Source organism: Lissotriton helveticus, chromosome 12, assembly GCF_964261635.1.
Source record: "Lissotriton helveticus chromosome 12, aLisHel1.1, whole genome shotgun sequence".
In the NCBI taxonomy this organism is placed as follows: domain Eukaryota; kingdom Metazoa; phylum Chordata; class Amphibia; order Caudata; family Salamandridae; genus Lissotriton; species Lissotriton helveticus.
Genome location: NC_136073.1, coordinates 841144853 through 841165800, shown reverse-complemented (window position 1 = coordinate 841165800; position 20948 = coordinate 841144853). Strand labels below are relative to the sequence as shown.

Sequence of the window (20948 nt, the reverse complement as noted above, 5' to 3'; positions counted from 1 at the left end):
AACCAACCGAGGAGTCAAAGGCCCATAGTGACAAGGCGAGCCTACTCCTACCAGAGAGAACGCCACTTCCGGGGCTGTTCCCTGTTCAACATCAGGTACCCAGAAGCCTTCGGGAGATAAAGACGCAACTGACGCCATCACCCGAATACCACGCGTCCAATCACAGCCCCCGCTCTCACTCAGGAGCCAATCAATGACACCTGAATTGTGCACCTGCCTCCATCCCTGGAGCTCCCACCTGCCTCCTCTTCGCTCCCGCCAAGATCTCAAGAAGGCCTTGGATTGGCCATGAGATTACCACGTGACCGCAATAGGCGTGGCTTCTAATTATCGAAGAGCCGCTGATTTGTCAAAATGTAACCACGTGACAAATGCCTCGTGTGCATTATTGATTTAAAAATGGGCAGAGGAGGCCTGTGCTGCTCTATTTTCTTTCTGGTAAGTTGGTTTGTGTGGCGGGATTTTATGTTCGTATAAACTTTAGACGCTGCCTTTTTGTTGTAAGTAGTATTCACGTGCGTGTGCAGTGTACGTTTTAACTATAACTTTGTGTTCTGTTATTTACCTAACTTTCCGGGGTTATTTTGGAGTCCTTATTTCATTAATTTCTACTTTAGGTCTTCGAGAGTGCGGACGAAGATTGTGCGGTGTTTCGGCGGTGAGTGAACGAGCGTTGGTGGTAAAATATACTTTAAGCGCCATTATTTTGCCGTTCTATGTTGAATCTTTATTAAGAGTTTTTTTTTTACCGGGTAATGTTTGTATTTGAGAGGCTGGCCCAGTTCATTTTGAAGTCTTAAACTTGGCTTCTCCGTGTATTTGTTTACTCAATTTGTTCTTTTAGTTTTTTCAAGTGAATGTCCCTTTTTTTCTGAATAAACTGCTAATGACTATCTACCGCGGTCGTCTTGTGGTTAAATAAATATCTTTAAGATGTTGTGGTGGTTAATATAAAAATGGTGTCTTTTCTTTTGCTAAATACTCTTCTCCCCCCCCCCCCCGCCATCGCTTTCTTACAACAGTTTGCATTTATTTGATCTTTTAACTCACCAAGGTTCTTTTCTGAAATAAAAGAAAAAACACGATTGTATTCTGGGAGTTGTGCAATTTTTAGAAACTATAATAACTGATGAGAAAATACTACTGGAAGGGAAGCGCTGATCTTGAAAAACTTCAAGTCCTCTAAACACTATCAAATAAGCACTTTAGTAGGTTAACTTATTTCTAATTTACTGTTACTCTGCTTCTGTGTTTCTTCTTGAAAGGAGAAGAGAGAATCCCAAGGGTAATCTGAAAGGTTGTTTTCTTGGATATTGCAAAGCTTGTTGGTACTGGTGTTAAAGGTGGAAGAGGGGAGGTGTTCTCATTTGGGCTTTAAAATTGGAGCATTTTGTGCTGGCTTATGACTTAAATTGAAGTAATTTTCATGATGATTTTGGGCAGTAATGCTGTCTGGTGTTTTTTGTTCCCAGGTGATTCTTGAAGCCCATGAGTCTGGCTCAAAGGTAATCTCTCAATTTGTTTCTTAGTGTGCAACTCAAATGAGGGGGCGCTTCTGCGAATATCAAAGGGTACCAACTGTTTATAGCCCTGGGAATTTAGTTAGAGGGAGTGTTTGTGTGGGATCAGTGCCTCAAGGGTGAGAAATGCTTATGATGAATTTGGGGAGATGATGCCCCAGAGCATAGTTATCAGCAGGTGTTGGTGTTCGCTCTGTCTGCTGAGTAGGCCGTGGAAAGATCAGTGCAATACCTTAGTTCAGTTATGTTTTAGCGGCTGTTAGGAAGAAATATTCCTTGTTTTGGGGTTCTGTTACCGTTTTGGACCAGTACAAGGGTCCATAGTTGGTTGGTTGTATGTGTAGGGAGCACGTTTCTCTATTTGAGGGTGGTCTTGGGTTTCAGTGGGAGTGCTGTGTTGAGGTTCCATGTTTTTCCTTTAAAGATGGAGTGCCTTGCAATGGCTTTTTGTTTCCATGCAGGTTTGTAGCTGGTTCCTTGTCTGCAACTTTTCAGAACTTCTCATCCCATCAGTGAGTACGTTGACCTTTACAAGAGGTGGGGATGTAGCGGGATGGTATTTTGCCCACTAGCTTATGTGATTCTTCTCCCCCCCCCCCCTTCCAGAAGGTGGTTTTCAGTGTGGTGGGTGCAGCTGTGGGTTTTACCTTCTGATAGTTGCGCGTTTCCAGACTTACCCAGAACTGATAGTTGCGTGTTTCCAGACTTACCCCGAAGTGAAATTCCTGTCATGATTTGCTTGTGCACTTTATTCCTCAAATTTGGCAGTCGACTTTGCAGGGCTGCTGTTTTGGCTTGAGGTTTCTTACTTTTTTCCTTCTCTCTTTTAGGTTGCAGAGATGCAGTGAACCAGTTGGTTCATCGTAGTGAAGTTTGCATTGCAAATTCCAAGCCTTTCAATTTCTTTGGCTGCCATTCTTTCGATGGAAGTTCTGGTCATGAAGTCCTTGGCTGGTTCTCTAGTTGGGTCTTGCCTGTGGGTAGGACTCCACAAGTGATCTCAACAGCTGGTGAAGAATCAGCTAGCTTCATCCTCTTCGCAATTAGTCAGCTGGCTTATTTGTGTACTATCCACCGCATTAGTCTGCTCATCTCCAAATTAAAGGATTCAGCAAAACCTGGTGATTGCCACTAAGGCATGACCAAAACTTCTCCAGTTCTAGGATCTGAATTCGCTGGTTTCAAGCCAGCGTTTTTGAGTTGCTCCTCCTTAAGGTTGTCCTTTCAGGGTGTTTTAGGAATTGACGCGGTCACGGCATTAAAACGTAGTGTAGTACTGAGTAATCTGGGATTGTTTTATTGAGGCTACAACTTGCTGTGACACTCAAGGCTTCTTCTGTTACATACATTACAGTGGATCGGGAGGACACAAGCTACTACAGCAACTGCGCACCCAGGGATGCAAGTGAAGTTTGAGGCCATAAAACTGTAGAAACTGTCTTGTCATTTGTGCACTCTCACAGTAGTTTTGGGTGCATTAAACCACAACTGTCTGAAAAAAAGTTTCTGCCGTCTCATTAGCTGTACTTGAATGCCCTCAGTCAAGCAACCGGGGCTCAACTGGCTCTTCTAGTGTTTTCTTGCGCCTCCCCCTTGTAGATAAACCTGGCCATCTCCAATCTTTAGTGCATTAAGGGTTCTTAAGGGGCCAAATCTTATTCTGCCATCCTAAATTTCAGTGCATCTTACAAACCACAACGCTGTTTAGGCTAAAAGACCAGTTCCAGCTCTATATTTCTCAAGGCTAGAAAATCAGACTCTTGGATGAACATGGAATTCGTTCTATTAACTTGTTACTATATTGTCGGCCTTGGGTGCAGGGTGTAAACTTCATGACTGGCTGAAGCTGACCTAACCACGGGAAAGGTAAAAATTGCACACTGCAAAGGACATCCTCATGACTTGTTTCTTGAGCACTGATCTCCAGTAACGGCAGCGTTATCTTCTGTACTCTACTTCAAAACTAAGGCAAGAACTTTCCAACCGGACTATAAAAGGTATCCGATTATGAGGTCAAGGATTGACAGGTACACAACAGACCTACTAATCCATATATTCACACTCCGCTTTCGGAGTGGGGCTGGTTGGAATGTAGGTTTTACCTGTATCATACTAGCATCTTGCCGTACCATGCTTTTAGGTCATCTAGTCATGGCTTCTGGGGGCATTATTGGCAACACAATGGTTCTAATGGTCCTGCCAGACCCACTCCGTGTGTAATACTGTATGTTGGGAATTTGCTCTAATGTCCACATACAGCATTCTTGAATCTTTAATCTAGACTGTACATTGCAGCTCCCTACAAGTCTTTGTTTAATGCCTTTCTATAGGCATCACAGGGAGCAATCTGTTTAAACACTGGTGATCATGTGCTCTTTCCCTGATCAAAGCATGTGATTTCATTGTGAAACACTTGTAAAATTGAGTCGTAGGGAATTTTAGGGAAGTGCAGGAACTATGTACCTGCTATTTCATAATGGAACCTGTAAGAGGAATCTGTACCACTGAGCTGGACCTTCCAATAAGCTTTTATATGCTAGATGGTGGTCTTCCTGGAGTCGCTTGTATTTAAGTAGGATGGCTCAGCGGTGCCAAAGGCAAGCCCATCTGTGCCCAACCATCCCCAGGACCTCTGCCTCTTACCTCTGCCACCCTCTGGTGCATCTATTCAGCTACAGAACTTAAACAGGTCACACAACTTGCTAATATTCTTGATGCTTCGAACACCTGCTATAGGACTACTCCCTTCCTGAATCTCAAGGGACCGTTCACATACAAACCTTGCCACTTTCAAAGCCTTAGTCACTTATCTATAGTTCAGTATGCTCCTCAGAAGGTCCCTGACCAGATTGAATCCGGAGTAGCCACCCATGTCTTTAGGCAGTCCAGCGGCCCATAGTTAGGTGAAACTGCCTCCTTCTTCTACAGTCTATCCCTTGCGCCGGGAAACCCATTGTGGGTAGCTGTGCGCGATATAAGCTTAAAAAAAAAAATAGTTCTTTTTACGAGTTTTTTTTTTTTTTTTTTTTTTTTTTTTTAAATCGCAAATGTTAGATCCTTGCCCAAACAAGCCACTGAATGATGGGATCTTATGAACGTATTCCCCTAATATGTTTCTTCACTGAGACCTGGCTTAAACCCTCTTTGATACCGACAATTACCTTTGCTTTTCCTGAAAATTATTGTATTTTAAGTTTGGACAGGGAGAGGCAAGTGAACATGAGGAGTTTCCATTGTTTGTAAATAAGCACTGAAAGTTTGTCTGAATCTGCCTCTAGAGTTGTGTTTTTAAGATGTAATTCATGCCCCAGGATTGTTGGAAGGGCGTGCTTGTTTACTGTCCTCCTGGCCCACTCAATGATTTTACTCTAAAACTGATGGAAAAAATAGCTCCTCATACTATCTCTTCCAAGCAATTTTTGATGCTCTGGGATTTTATTATTCAGTGAAAGCAAGAATATTCTGTTCACTTCTTTGCAGTAATGGCCTCCCTAGGATTGGGAATCAACAATGTAGACCCTATTTAATCTTTCGGGCGTACCCTGGACATTATTCTTACCAATTCACCCTGAATACTTGCAGAACCTCCTTGCCCTGTTATCAGGTTGGATAATTTGAGTAACTTTCAGAATACAGGTGCACAACCAACCCGCCACACCTACTAATTCCATTCATAATCTTAGACAATGGTATAAGATTACGCAAGTTTCTTTTCTGTAAATCTTATACCCCCATATTCGAAGAACCTGGCGATATTACCATAACGTTAAATGTATTGCATGAACCGTAAAATCCGTCTGATATTCTTGCACTGTTAAAACGGCACGTCAATCCCCAAAGAGCACGTGGCTTGGTATTCCTCTGAACCTCATAGGGAAAAGTTTAATTGCAAAAAATTTGAAAATACATGGTGGAAATCAAACTGACGGCGAAAGTAATTTATGAAACTGCCATAGCACTTTACCACAGGAATATTAAAGCACAGAAAGCCTGTATTTTCAATCAGCAACTCTACTAAAGAAGTCTATAAAGTTGGCAATTCCTTTACCAACTCAATTGCCTGTACCAATCGGATCCCCCCCTCCCCTTCAAGTATTGTGATAATATTGGCAATCATTTTGAGGAAAAAATTAATGAAATATATGAAATTTCCCTGAGACTCTGAATCACTGGTTTATTACTGCCTTACTGTTTACATCTGAGGGAGAAAGATGCCTGCTTAGACGGTTTCCCTGTCTTGCAGATATCAAGTGGAAGAGGTGCTGGAAAGTCACGTCTGGTTCCCTCCACGACATTATGCCAGGCAATCTGTTTGCCTTATTAGCTATGCAACTAGCCCCCTCCTGTTTGTACTATATTAAATGCTTCTTTGAGTGAAGGGAAACTTCCACACGAATGGAAGGCTGCACAAGTGCTTCCGATTCGTAAGAAGGCACATGTACCCGCAACAAGAGTTGGCAAACTAGCGCCCCATTTCACTTCTTTCCCTTATGAGTTAACTCTTGGAAGGACACCAATACTTAGCTTATGGAGTACATAGAATCCAGAGGCTGCCCTGACCCATTAGTCTGGCTTAAGACTTAATCATTCCACTGAAATCACCCTTATAGGTGTCCGACTACATTAAACATGGCCTGTTCAGCAATAAGGCTGTGCTGCTGGACTTGTCCACAGCTTTTGATACCCTATCTCACCACAAACTTTTTGCTGTGATATGCGAGCAATTTCTGACTGGATGACTGAACTTCTTCCAGCTTAATGCCGCTAAAACTGAAATTCTATTAGGCTGATAAAACTGATTCTATTCAACTGTTCTTAAACTTTATGGTCCTCTGACTGGTGGCCTCTGGAGTTGCCACTACCCTGAAAATAGTGGCAAAAAACTGGGCGTCTGCCTGGACCTCCCTATTACTATGAGACAAAGCAATGGCCACTGCAGGTACTTGTTGCCACACGCGGAGTCTTCTCCATAGTATGTTCCATCTTACGCTGTTTGCAGGACCCTGATTCAGTCACCGTGACTACTACAACACCCTTGTAGCGGCAGCAAATAAATCCTTGCTGAATAGACTGCAGGTGGTTCAGAACACTGCAGCCCGCCTGGCACGTAACCTGCCCCCCCCACCCCCGAACAAATTCCAGCCATTGGTTAGACTTCTTCACTGTCCACCCATCAGCCAAAGGATAAAGTTCAAAATTTGCTGTCTCTACCATAAAGCACTCCATGGTAGAGCTCCTAGTTACCTCGTGGGAAAACTTTAGTACTCTCTGCCTGGCAGATCCTTCGCTCAGGGGAGAAAGCTCTTCTTGCTACCCCATTACAGAAAACACTGCCCCGGGGGCAAATCTTTCTCGTATCTCGACCCATGCTACTGGAACTCATTACCTATACATCTGAAAGTACCCAGATCTCCTCTGTTTCAGGAAACTCCTGCAAACTGAACTTTTCAGTAACTGGTCTCTGGCCTCATTCCTGCACCTCTCCTGCGGAGATGCCTCCCGGGGTCGATTCTGGTGCTTTACAAACTCCATCCATTCATAGTAACCTGCAATTTTTCAAGGAGATTTTATCATGCACCACACTTAACGCTTGTGTATAGATAGCCCTGAAAGGCTGACTTGGATGTTTGAGGGCAATGTTAAATGTTTTTTTCCCTAGAACATTTAAGCCAGGCCTGGTAAGCATCTGCTCTTGAACCTTTTAACTTTAGGGCCCTTTTTACTACAACGTTCTAAAATACTGCCCTTTCTTTCAGAAGTTAGCTGGCAAGCCAGGTATTTCAACAGTTTAAGAGGGCCATCCTATTTGGGTTGCCATTTCACCATAGTGAGGATGAGGCTAGAGGTGTAGATGGGGACACTAAGCCGTGGCTGTTTCTGGATATTAACTCATGTGTTGGCTATGTCCACATAAGTTGGTAATGGCAATCCTCTGGGCTCCCTGCGAAAGACCATATAGAGCTTGGAAAGGTCATGTGAACTACTTATATTTGCAGTGGTTATTAATGCTGGCATGGTGAGAGCAATGCATCCTGGACCATGCACCCCTAATTGGCACATGCATTTGACCTGCTAGCCTCCCATGAGGGATGGCGAGTTGAGGTCTATTTTGCGTCAGTCTGTAGATGCAAAATATTTGAGTACCACTAAGATGGGTAGCTGTGATACTCACTGAGTACTAACATATTTTTACATTTTACTGTTTTACAGCAACTGTCCAACCTTGTGTCTGTCTCCTATCCCCACTTTCTCTACTTTTTCTTTCTTCTATTTCTATTATATGATGACTAAATTATAAATAAAAAAAAAGGCTTTTATTTAAGCCTGACCTCAGCACTGCAGCCGGGGCCCCACATGGGCCCCCTTTTTTTTAGTTGGGGTGTCCCACTGGGTGAACCGGCTGCAGTGCTGACGTCAACGGAGAGGAGGCAGATATTGGCGCTCATCTGTCACCTCTCTCGAGAGAGCCTGAATTCTGGCACCCAAGGGCCGCACAGAACTCCTCTATTCAGGCATCTCGCAGTGAAATCTACTCCAATCACTGGAGGAGAACCTTCTGAGTGAGCAATAGCTTCTACCTTTGACACTGGAAGGCCTTATTGCTGGGACAGTATACCCAAATGTAAGTCACTGTCCCACCTGAAGATTCTCAGATGGTGAAGTTGCTTATGTGTCTGATTGGAACCTATGCAATTCAAGCTGCAATTTTAAGGGTAAGTCATGGGTTTTTACAATGTACGTCCACTAATGGAAATCTGAATGGAGTACATAGTGGTTTCAGATTCTAATGTTTTGCAGTTCTCTGCAGCTGACCTGGTGTTGGTCAGTTGTCCTCAGCTGTGTGAAGCCTGATTTTGCATCCGTTCTTGCCTGCACCATGAAAGATGAGTTCACGAAGTGTGCATGTGATATGCGCTATACAAAAGTATGGGACTACATTTGTTATACTAATTTGGATCACTTCCAGGTGGTGGTGAAATTGGTACATGCAAGGCAGTTTTTCTGTGAGGGGTGGATGGGACTTGAAGAATAGAAAGTGTATCAAGAGTTAAGAGTAGTTTACTGTGCCATGAGTACATCTGAGAACTAACTGATGTTCTGCGCCAGGCTTGTGACAAGCAGATCCTACTGTTTTGCAATAGGGTGTGGTTTGGGGGGTAGATCTAGAAGGATTTAATAGTCCTGACCAAGACTCAGTAGGTTCACCATGTGAGCAGTCCACCCCCTTCTTTCACAGAGTTGAGGCTATTTAACTGTTTGCACAAGTGTAATTTGCTTTGCAACACTTGGCTAAAGCTGTAACTGAGGCTGCAGGAAAATGAGACAATTGATATGTGAATATCAAAGTTTGCATAGAAAGCATCCATACTTTTAGAGGAGGAAAAGGGAACTTTAAACTTGGTCCCATTCTGAGATGTCTTCCATAACAGAAGACTGCCATGAATCTTAAATGTCGTGCATGTATGTCTTCATGTAGGATTGTGGACTTCATAAGAATGATGCAGCTCCCAAACTCTAATCTCGGCTTGCAGAGGGTGGCCTAACCACTCCAGTTTCAAGGAGGTAAGGTTACCAATGGGGTTTATGTACTCGGGTGTTCTTGAAACATCAAATTAAAACCACCCCACAAGGCAGTGACCTGTGCATATTTTTCTACTTCCCTTTAATATTCTGTCATGCTTGTGGAGGGGGGGATGGGAGGGGCTACTCTCCTCTGTAGGTAGGAGATATCTTAGCTGTTTGCTTTACAGCCGGTAGGGTGGAGTAAACTTGTAAAGAATATTAGTTGCTTTTGGACGTTTCAGCATCTCTGGTGGCCATAGCTGTCCTCACTCATGTTCTTGTTTTCTTGTAGGTGACTCTTCCCACAGGAAGCCTCTTGGAGCAAATCTTTGCCAGAACATGGCATTTCACACCTTCACATTATAAAATAAAGTGATCTGAATTGTCTGCTAATTTGGATAATGTGAAGAGGGGGGGAGGGGTAGAATCATACCGCACAGGGTGTGTATAGAGCCCCATCTTTTTTGGGGAGGGATGTGGTTGTTACTGCTGTACTAGTAAGAACTTTATCAGTTCACATGGCTTCAGTGTTAATACTCCTGGGTGATATTTGATATTTTTTTTCTTGTTTCTACATAATTGTCCATTAATGTTGCATAGCTAATGGTACGCTGGTTGTGGTTGGCACAGTGGGCTACGAAGCTGGTTTAATCGGAATCCTAGTAGACTAAGCTTGTGATGTAGAGGGCGAGGTGTGATGGGCAGCTGTTATAAAGGGCATGAGGAATTGTTTAAGATGCTCTTAAATGTTTATGGGCCTTGTCAGGCAAGCATGGTCGCGCAGAGGTCTGTGGCACGCACTAAGGCAGTGAAGTACTCTAGGGGTTTCCACTAACTTTGAGTGCAAGGCACAGTAGCGGAAGGCAAAAAGATGGAGGTGTGCACAGTCTGAAGGGGAGGCTTCGAAGAAGTTTTTGAGACAATCGTAGAATGGTTAAGGGCGAGGGAGATTGGAAGGGTAGTATAAGTTTCCATTTAGTTGGGTATGGGAAAGGCTGGGGTGAGGAAGTGTTTAGAGGATGGCAGGTGGAGGCTAGAATTGTCAACAGTAAAGATCGACCAGATTTTCCCATGTGGGTCTCGTGGATCATGGTACTTTGTGACTGGTCATTTGTTGACCTTTTCTGACCTGCTTGGAGCAGGCTTCAGAGCCACAAAAGCCTATGGGGTGGTTATAGGCAGAACCACTGGAATTATGTAGCTTTTTTGGCATGGATTTTTCTTGATGGGGTTAGCAGCACATGCAATGTGTTGCTGCACCATGTATCTGACTTAACCGTGCACCATGCATCTGACTTCACCGTGCCCTCCCCACCTCCACTCCAGCTGCTGTCCAGGCCCACCAAACTCAGTGGTGTAACGAAACATTAAGCCCCCCCTGAAAAGTACAGTGAAATGCCCTCTCCCATTCTCAGTCAAGTGGTCTCCGGTCTGGGTAGTATGAGGATGCTCTGGAGCTTGGGGGAGGTGGGTGCACTGTGGGGTCTGTACCACCACTGCCCTAATTGCTGCCTCTTATATTTTTTCCTACCATTTAAGTCCTTTCTTTGTAAGTGGAGTATAGTGCTAAGTCGCTCATGGACCGGGTACTGGGTAGTCCAGATGCTGGCCCTTCTGCCACCTCCATTTTTGTTTCAGTAGCTATAGTTCCTGAACAATTTATTTGGCTCTTTCTGCAAACTCTTGTATCTTGTTAGTTGTACTGTTTGTGGGTAGTCCAGCAGCCCTGTTTCTCCAGTTAAACTGCACAGCTGCCTAGTGTAGAGGGACAACATTTGATCACTCTAAACATCCTGCCTAGCTCCCACTTATCTGTTGCTAGTTCGGTGGTCTTTATAGCCAGACTTTACAAAAGATCCTTGAATCTACTTGCCTCCAGGAGGAAATGGTGGTTTTTTAATCACTTGGATCTGAAGTCCACTTGGATAAACCCAGTGGTAAGGATTGAACTGTTTTGGTTGGTCCTTTTAGTCTTGGGTACACCATATATTCTATTTGTAGGGTTAGAACTCCTACAACTTGCAGTAGTGCCATTGAGGGCCCTGAAGGTTGTGTTCCAGCGATCACCTTGCTACTATATCTTCAGCATTGCCCCTTGGGTGCAGGCTCTGAACTTCATGACTGGCTGAAGTTGACCTAACCAGGGGAAAGGTACACATGCAAAGGACTGGTCCTCATGGCTGATCTCCCATGAAGACTGATCCCCAGGAATGGCAGCACTATCTTCTGTGCTTGACTTTAGAAATTAAGGCCAGAAGGTTTCACCTGGACTATAAAAGGTCCATTTTATAAAGACCAGGATTGTGGACCGGCCCACAATGGAGATGTTCTCATCCATACACTCCGATACTGATCTCAGGGGGGTTGATTAGGAATGCAGGTTGTGACTAATAAAAGCTAGCTTTCTAACAGTCTTGCCTAGTGAGTGCCAATTTGATGGTACAAATGTCTCTTAAGAGGTTTTGGTGATTGGTCCATTTAATAGGGGTGCGAGGGGTAGGCAGACACTGTCCTGCCGTACCATGCTCTTGTAGGTATTCTAGCACGAGCTTCTGGGGCATTATTAGCCACATGTAAGTTCTAACAGCCCTGCCATAACCACTCCATGTGTAATATTGTATGTTCAGCGTCTGCTTTGATCTCAATACCCAGCATTGTACATTGCAACTCCCTGGTAGTCCCTGCCCCCCGTGAGGACCGTTGTAGGGCATTCAACAATCAAACACTACTGATGTGGCACTTCACCTGCTTTGCATGATCTAAGCATGTGGTGTCTGGGTGGAACGCTTCTAAAATTAGGCGGTAGGACATTTCGGGGAAGGTGCAGGATTAATTTCAGCTCTTTCATAATGGAACCTGTAAGTGGAATATCTGTGCTGGCCCTTTCCAAACTAGCTTTTTTACTGTTAGATGGTAGTAACCTGCAATCTTTCAAGGAGTGATAACTGAAGAGACCTGAGCATGCACCATATGTTCTGAGGCTTATATTCCAGCGACTGAAGTGCTAAAATGCAGACCTGGATGTTTGAGGACAATGTGAAATATTTTTTCCTAGTACACTTAACTTTTGGAGCCCTTTTATTACAACTGTTCCTAAGAAACACTGCCCTGCCTTTCAGCGGCCAGTTGGCAAGCCAGGGATTGCAACATTTGAAGGGAGCCATTTTCTTTGGGTTGCCAATTCATCCTGGAGAGGATGGGACTAGAGTTGTGGATGGGGACTGTAAGAAACTGGCTCTGTGTAGATCGCCACTAGGTGGTTATACTGTGCACAGTCCAGGGGTTCCCCAAAAGTGTACAGGGCTCGACGTAAAACTCAAAGTGCTAAATTTGTGGTAGTGTTGGTGAGCAGCTTTATGCCTAACAGGAGTGTAAGGTATTTATTGGACTACCGTGATCAATACTGGACACAACTCAAGACTGTTCCAGCCCAATTTTGGAACGTTTTACTTGGCGTTATATAAGAGACTAAGATCTTCATGACAAGGTAAGTATGTTTTTAAATAAAAATTCTTTTCACTTTGGAAAGGTGACACACCCACATTTTTCAGCTCAGTTAAATGTCCTCCAAGGGAAAACAATATCTCAGTTAAACAGGTAAGTAAAGCACTAGCAATTCCAGTCTTTAGGATCAAAAGCCGGCCAGGCTCCGATGAGTACGGAACCTGCACTGCCAGGTGCAGAGGTCCAGTCTGAGTTCGGCCTATTTCTTATCACTGGAGACTAAGCGTTCTTGTAGCCACGCTGCTCACAGGTGGGTAAATTGGTTGCGGGGGCCAATTAGGGGTTAGCACCAGCACAGGGCAGCATCTAACATAAACCACCAGGGGTGGCAGGGTGCAAAAATCTGCATTTGCATTGTGCGCCCAATGCTTTTCTGTGGAGACTGTTTTGGCAAACAGGCTGCAGGCGTTGCACTGGAGGTTTCAGGAAGGGGACCAATTGCCTCCACGGTAAATAGAGAAGGGTGTCATGGAGGCACAGTCTGTTCTGCTCCTATTGGGCTTCTGGTGTAGGTGTGCCTTTTGACATCTGTCTTACTGGAGCTGGTCAGGGGGAGCCTCTGGATTCAGACTGCAGGTGCCACCGTGGATATTGGGAGAGATCAGCAAACTATGTAGACTAGGTCAAGATGATTGGGGAGTCTTCACTGCACAGGTGAGCTTGTATGGTTCAGAGTGGACAGGAAATATGAATACGCTGGGATCCTTGGAGTTTTCTTTTTGGACAGGTCCACTGTTGGAAATGGGATATGTGGCAGGCTAGGGCATGTGCCAAAGCCAGGCAGAAACCACCACTCTAGTCTGGATAAGGGAGTTACCCTCCTAAAATAACCCCTGCTCACCCCCTTGGTAGCTTGGCACGAGCAGTCAGGCTTATTATCTTAGGGGCAGTGTAAAGCATTTTCACATAACCAACAGTAATAGTGTAAGCACTACAAAAGGACACCACACCAGTTTAGAAAAATATCCAATATTTTTATATACTTAAGACTAGGCCAAAAAGGATAAAAATCCACAATTCAGTACTTAAAAATCATTTATCAAGGAACTGTTTTTGAGCATATCTTGATAGCTCCGTCGGGGGCTATTGTGGTGTGAGCAAACTAAGCCAAAGCGTTCTGGCTGACTGCAGCGTCGCGGGCCAGCTACTGTGTTGGAAAGACCTGTAAACAGCACCTTTTAGAAATGCAGGGCGTTGGTGACCCCTCGTTGAGCTTCTGAAAACACTGCGTCTGTGCAGGAGTTGTCGGGCCCTCTAAGTAACGTGCATTACAGGTCCATCTCCTCTGTTGGAGTCGTAGGGCTGATTTCGGCAGGTGTTGTGTGCTGGGGCGTGTGGTGCTCTCCGGTTGCGGTGCGAATGGCGTCGGTGAGAACAGGGTTGTGGTGTGAGATTAAGGAGGTGATAGTCACTGTGCTGGCAGGTCACGGTGCAAGCAGTGGAGTCATCATTGCTGAAGCGTGGCTGTTGGCTGAATAACTGGAATCGATGGCAGTCTGTAGGCCAAGGCTGCAGTGTGGGATGAGGACGGTGCGTCGTAACTTTACGAGCGGTGCTCTCGAACCACAGTGCAAGCAGCAGCGTCTATTTCGGCATGGATTTGCGTCTCATACCAAGGTGTCGTTGTGAAGCGAGGAGGTGCAGAGTGCAGTGCCTACAGGTTGTGGTGCTAGCAACAGCTCGGTGGTGGTGTCAGCGAGACCAGGGTCATGGTGCAGCATTTCGGCTGGCAGTGCCCTCTGTGGTGCCTTCAGGACAGTCTGCAGCAGCGTTGTAGACTTCTCGAACCACACAGCGTTGTAGACAGCTCGAACCACAGTGCAAGCAGCAGCGTCTATTTCGGCATGGATTTGCGTCTCATACCAAGGTGTCGTTGTGAAGCGAGGAGGTGCAGAGTGCAGTGCCTACAGGTTGCGGTGCTAGCAACAGCTCGGTGGTGGTGTCAGCGAGACCAGGGTCATGGTGCAGCATTTCGGCTGGCAGTGCCCTCTGTGGTGCCTTCAGGACAGTCTGCAGCAGCGTTGTAGACTTCGTTGGGTTGCTTTTCTTCTGTTGCAGCACAAAACAGTCCCCAGTGCTGAGGGCAGAAGAGCTTGAAGTCTTTGCTGTTCCTGAGACTTTGAACAGGCAAGCTCTACCTCAAGCACTTGGAGAAACTCACAATAGTAGATTGTAGAGTTCAGTCCAGTTCTTTCACTGCCAAGACCAAAGCAGCCACTGCAGGCCAACACAGCAAAGTGTTAGTTCCTCCTCACAGCTTCATCTTGGCAGTCTTCTTGATCCACAAGAGTTCTAAAGTTCAGGGGTCTGGGCCCCAATATTTATATCCCAAAATCCTTTGATCTTAGTGTGTGTGCCCAGCCAGAGCCAGTTTCTGCCTTCTCTGGTGTGAATTTCAGGCAGGAGTTGGAGACTGCGTTGTCAGAGGCAGACCAGGCCCTTTGAGGTGCAAGGAAATCTCCCCCAGTCCCCCATATTGCAGCCCAGGTCTATTCAGCCCTTTCCTGACCCTACCTAGGCTATTTGTAGCCACTCCTGCTCCCCAGTCTTCTGTCATCCAATCCACATTCCAGCCGAGGCACACGGGATGACTGAGCAAGAAAATACCTACTTTCTAAAGGTGGTATTTTCAAATGCAGAATGTAAAAATCACCTTCACTAACAGATGCAGCTTTAGATTCTGAGTTCAGGCATACTAAACTTTATTTTCCTACCTAGTTCCGGGGGCCCGTTATGTTTATAAGATGTTATAAACAAACTTCCCTTTCTATCCTATGGGGAACAGGTAGCCTTGCAATAGTGGAATGAAATGGGCTTTAATTCACTAATGGGACATGCCACACACACCAGGGCATGTCCCACCTTTCGCATACACTGCACCCTGCCCACAGGGCTACCTTGGGCCTGCCTTAGTGGTGACTAACCTAAAGGGAAGGTTTAGGGACTGGACAGTCAACATGGCAGTTACAAACTGCGTGCAGACTCTGCAATGGCAGGTCTGAGTTACCTTTTTAGGGCTACTCGCATGGGTGGCGCAATCAGAGCTGCAGGCACACTAGTAGCATTTGATTTACTGGCCCTGGCACACTCAGTGCACTTTACTAGGGACTAAAAGTACCCAATCATGGAAACACCAATCCATAAAACAATTTACACAGAGCATATGCACTTTAGCAGTGGTGAAGTGGCCAGAGTCTTAAAACCAACACAAACAAGTCAGGAAAAGAATAGGAGGAAAAGCAAAAAGTTGGGGGATAACCCTGCAAAAAGGGCCATTTCCAACATCTGCTGGAGATTTGAGACTTTTTCGAAGGCGGCAGTCCTCCGAGGGTTTTCAGAGGCTGCAGGGTCACATGTGGCAACAGGCCGATTGGGCTGAACCAAGGCAGTCCTCGTCCTGTCGCCTTTGCTGGGTAGTCTTAGGTCAACACAGATCTAGGTTCTAGGCCTGAGGAACCCACCTAAATACTAGATACAGGTGTTTAGGGGAGTTACAGGTAGGGCCAAAGGACACTAGCTGGGGTGACTAAATCCTCTATGCCACCCTCTTGTTGGAGAGAACATAGATGTAGCCCTGATTGGAGGGGTCTGCCCACCTTCAAGGTGGTGGGGACTAAAATATGTACTTCACCTTTTCCACCTTGGGGTTGGCAGAGATGGACACACCTATTCTGAGGTTTACTGCCCAATGTGGGTGTGTAAACCAGGGGCTGCCATCTTCTAGCAGCAGAGGCTGGTAGTCTCCTTACAAAGGCGGTAGGCCTTTGAAGCTTACCTCTTTAAGGGACTGGCCCAACATGGGGAAGGAAGTGTGAAACCTCTGCCCTGGATGTGTGAGGTTTCTGGTCCCTGAGAGATGGGCTCTCTACCTAGGGGTCCAGAAACATGCATGTGTGGCAGACTGCCTAAAGACCGTAAAACCACACCAGCATTGGTAGGTTTTCCGGGGGCACCTTTTTGGTGCTCTCTGGGTGCATTAGTTTAAATCTCTGGCATCAGTGTGGAATGATTACAATGAGTTGTTTGGTACCAAACAGTCATGGGTTCAGTGAAGCCATTATGGTGTTGTGGAACTGGAGTTGTCAAGTTTCCAGCCCATGTACTCTCTGGCTTCCCTGGAACTTACATTATTAGGGTCTGTTCCTTAATATTGTTTCTGCTCATGCAGATGGGTGCACACCTGGGATATAGTGCACTCTGCCTTGGGGCAAGTAAGGCAGGCTAGAAGGGTGAATTACTTCTATCTTAAGCAGTGCAGCTGGCATGGGTGCCATGTCGTCTTGGTCATGTTTTCATCTCATGGGCATGCAAGCTACAGGGGCATTGGCATGGTCCTAGTGAGGTATAGGAGACCCTCTTTAGCCTCAGGATACCACTTACTCGAGATCTACTGATGTACCAATTGTGGACTTGTTTCCAGCAAGAGACTGGTACTGAACCTGTACATCAGGGATCAAGTACTCTTCAGCCAAAGTTGCAATCCATGTCAGGCAAAAAGTGTGTAGGGTACAGCAACAGAACCCATTTTCTTACAGGGACGCTATCAAAGCCTTAGATGTTTGAGTAACTCGTGGGGGCTTTGTCCACATTTGTTGGCAATGGCAGTCGCTTGGGCTCCCTGTAAATACAATATTGAGAGTTTAGAAAGGTCATTTGCGCTGCTTATATTTGCAGTGGTGGATAATGCCTGCATGGTGACTGCACTATTTGCATGTGCCAATTAAAGGTGCATGGTCAATCATTTGACCTGGTAGCCTCCAATTCAGGATGGCGAGTGGAGGTCTATTCTCCAGTCTCTAGACGCAAGATATTTGGCTGTTGAGTACCACTAAGAAGGGTAGCTGTGATACCCACTGAGTACCAACAGACTTTTCATATTTTGCTGTTTTACAGCAATTGTCCAACCTCTTGTCTCTTTCCTATCCCTTGTATCCCCACTTTCTCTCCTTTTATTTCTTCTATTATGTGATGACTAAATTATAAATTAAAAAAAGGCTTTTATTTAAGCCTGACCTCAGCACTGCAGCCGGGGCCCCACGTGGGCCCCCTTTTTTTTAGTTGGGGTGTCCCACTGGGTGAACCGGCTGCAGTGCTGACGTCAATGGAGAGGAGGCAGATATTGGCGCTCATCTGTCACCTCTCTCGAGATAGCCTGAATTCTGGCACCCAAGGGCCGTACAGAACGCCTCTATTCAGGCATCTCGCAGTGAAATCTACTCCAGTCACTGGAGGAGAAACCCTTCTGGCAGAGAAATCTGCTACCTTCGACACTGGAAGGCCTTATTGCTGGTACAGTGTTTTCTCTACTTAAGCTTTGCACAAATGTGTCTGTATTATTTACAGATTACGAACCGCGTTGCAAGCAGCCTTCTGTGTTAATTTGGCACCAATTCCTGAAGCACAGATGGTGAAGTTTACTATGTGTCTGCTTGGAACCTATGCAATTCAAGCTGCAATATTAAGGGTAAGGTATGGGTTTATATGGCTGCAGGACTATTAACCTTGCAATAAACCAATAGGATTGTTTTTCAGGATTAAAATGTAATCTACACTTGTAAAAAGGTATTTTGTGGATTGTTTCTATGAAATGGTAAATGCTATTCACCCTGCAAAATTACTTTCCTTAGTAATTAATTACATTTTTCTATAGAACACTTATGACTGGGTTTGTATGGTGTGTGTGTGTAGTATCAATCTAAGCTAAAATGTGCTTGTCTTTCCATAGGCCTGAGGAAGTTAAGCAGTGGAATTGGGAATGATGTGGAGAGGTGTGGCCTGAAGGCTGCAGTATAGGACCGGAGGGAGCTTACAAATGTGCCTTTGTGATACCTTCATATAAACGGGTATTATCTTTGTTGTAGTCTCAACTTCATATGGTGGCTCTAGCACGTGTACATTTCTACTAATAGTGCCTGGTGCTTCCTCCCTCCAGCTAGTGTATGTGAGTGGATAGCGACTGAAGTCTTTTTGCATCATATTTTAGATGCAAACCCCTTTGGGTGCTGAGTGCCAATAACACCCGCAGACAAATATTTAATTTGTATAATTTGTTTACGTAGTAACTGACCAGCCTTAATCCTGCCTTTTAGCGGTGTGCTTTTATTTATATTCCACCTTATTTTAGATTCTGCTTTCTTACTGTTAGTCTTCTATTAGACCATGACATGTTTGTACGTTCAAAGAGCATACATATTGTAGCATCAGTCTTATTTTACATTTGAATTTTCTGTTCCTAATGACAGATGAAAGTCCACATCCATAGAGCATATAGGCGTTCCCTACCTCCCTCTTACTGTTAATCTTGACTAATTTGTAAAGTAATTATTTTGGTCTGACTGCAGCACTACAGCTGGGGACCCACATGGCCACCTGTTTTCCTTAGGATGCCCCAAGGGGGTGAACTGGCTGTAGTACTCGTTTCAACTGGGGTGGAAAACATTGGTCCATACTCTAGTTCTGGCATCCGAGAGAATCTGTACGTACTGGTCTTGAGAGACTGCAGAGTGAAAAGTGACCCCCTTGGAGTGGGGCAAAAGCTGGATCCTTTAAGCCTGCAGAGTCTTTGGCTCTTGTTTGTACTTTAGTTTGATAAATAGATCTGCCTCTTGACTTTGGTACAAAACTTGGTGGATTTTTTTTTTTTGCCTGTTATAATTGCAATATGAACAGAGTACATAGTGGTTTCAGATTCTAATGTTTTCCTGTTTTCTGCAGGTGACCTGGTGTTGCTCTTTTGTCCATTTTGCTGTGTGAAGCCTGTGTTTGCACCTGACTCTGCCAGCACTAGAAAGGTGAGTTATGGGTTCATAGTGCTCATGTAACATGCACTATATAAAGTATGTTATGCATGTGACTAAATTTGTTATAGTAGCTTGGATTACTGCTGCCTTGTCCAGACTATGAAGTTGTCCAAGATGGTGAGAGAGTGCTCACCTTGTGGGAACTTACCCAGAAGGATGGGAATATTTAACGTTTTGCACAAGTCTGTCACTTGCTTTGCATCATTTAGCTAAAGCTTCAACTAAGGCTGTTGGAAGATTAGTGATGGTTGAAGATCAAACTGTGCATAGAATGCATCCTCCGTCTTTAAAAAAGAGGAAAAGGGAACTTTAAACATGGTTCCATGACGAGAAATGTCTTCCATAGCATAAGACTCCCATGGATCTTAAGTGGCGTATGTCTACATGTAGGGTTGTTGGCATCATAAGAATGATGAAGCTCCCAAATTCTGTAATCTTTCCTTGCAAAGGGAGGCCCAGCAACTAGTTTCAAGGAGTGAACATTACCAAGGGGGTGTATGTATACATGGGTTTTTAGTCTCCATTTTGCTCACGGGGCATGGACTTGTGCCTACTTCAGTTTTCTACTTCCCTTTAATATACTGGTGTGCTCGGGAGGGCTGTCTCCAATAAGTTGAAGGAGGATCTTACCTTGTATGGTTTACAGCAAAAGCAAAGAGGATGGAGTAAACTTGTAAAGAATCTGTTAGTCGACCTGTTTTTTTTGATGCTTCAAGATCTCTGGTGGCCTTAGCTGTCCTCACCCATGTCTTTTTTTCTTGTAGGTGACTCTCCTCCCACAGGAAGCCTCTTGGAGCAAATCTTTGGTGGCTAGACCTCCTCATTTCACAGCTTCACATTGTTTTACAATAAAGCGTTGAATTGAATTCTTTGTCTGTGCTAATTTTTGAATGGGACAGTGATCCAGGTTTTCTCAGAGGGGCTTTCCTGTGGGTTGACTGTTTGCACATAGTATAACGGTCCATCTTTAGAAGATAAAATATAGCACTTTCTTGTGATTGATAGTGACCTAACTTTGACAAATTGCTTCTCCCATAAGTTTATTCCAATGCAAGCTGGCCATTACAATGTTGTTTTAGTTGGTGGGGGATGCTCTTGAGCTCTGGATATTTGCAATTTCATGGTGGATAGTGCCATGATGTTCTGTTCTGAATAGTTCCTTGTTCACTAATTGCATCTACCATAGCAAGGCTACCTTTGCTGCATCCTCAGCAGCACATGTGAACCTTACTCTGAAGCTGCTAGGAAGTGGCTTTTGAGGGTTTGTATGCCATACACCCTGGTGACAAGGGGTGGAATGAGGGCGGTGGGGCTTAATCTACTGCATTGAACCCGGCTTTCTGAACTATTCTTCCCTCATTTCCTTCCAGCACATGGCCAGGCAGTATTTCACAAGGCACATTGTAGGTCTGATCTTGGTCAAATGGTCTAGGTGCCCCAGTTGACTGCTGCCACAACACTCCCAAGATCCTGTCCAGCAGTGCCACTGGTGGGTGCCCATAGAGCACGATCTTTCTGTAGTAGGGGATCTCTGTGTATAGTCATAATCTAGTGAATAGTC

At 44.9% G+C, this 20948-nt stretch overlaps 1 protein-coding gene across 12 annotated transcripts; it reads left to right on the top strand.

Annotated features, from left to right (window-relative positions):
- The first annotated feature begins 313 nt into the window (after window positions 1-313).
- LOC144798355 (uncharacterized) lies at window positions 314-20254 on the top strand. Of its 12 annotated transcripts, none has more exons than XR_013603510.1 (8): window positions 314-438; window positions 618-658; window positions 1444-1505; window positions 1982-2036; window positions 2351-3386; window positions 18313-18430; window positions 19302-19378; window positions 20152-20254. XR_013603510.1 is itself a non-coding variant. In XM_078669190.1 (6 exons), the coding sequence occupies exons 3-6, from the start codon at window positions 1446-1448 to the stop codon at window positions 20245-20247; spliced, it is 288 nt and encodes a 95-aa protein (XP_078525316.1). In that variant the 5' UTR covers window positions 329-438; window positions 618-658; window positions 1444-1445; the 3' UTR covers window positions 20248-20254. The 12 variants fall into 12 exon arrangements, 1 of the variants encoding a protein (XP_078525316.1); XR_013603513.1 differs by having other exon boundaries at window positions 329-438; window positions 1473-1505; window positions 1982-2032; XR_013603512.1 differs by lacking the exon at window positions 2351-3386 and having other exon boundaries at window positions 343-438; window positions 1473-1505; window positions 1982-2032.
- The last annotated feature ends 694 nt before the right edge of the window (window positions 20255-20948 follow it).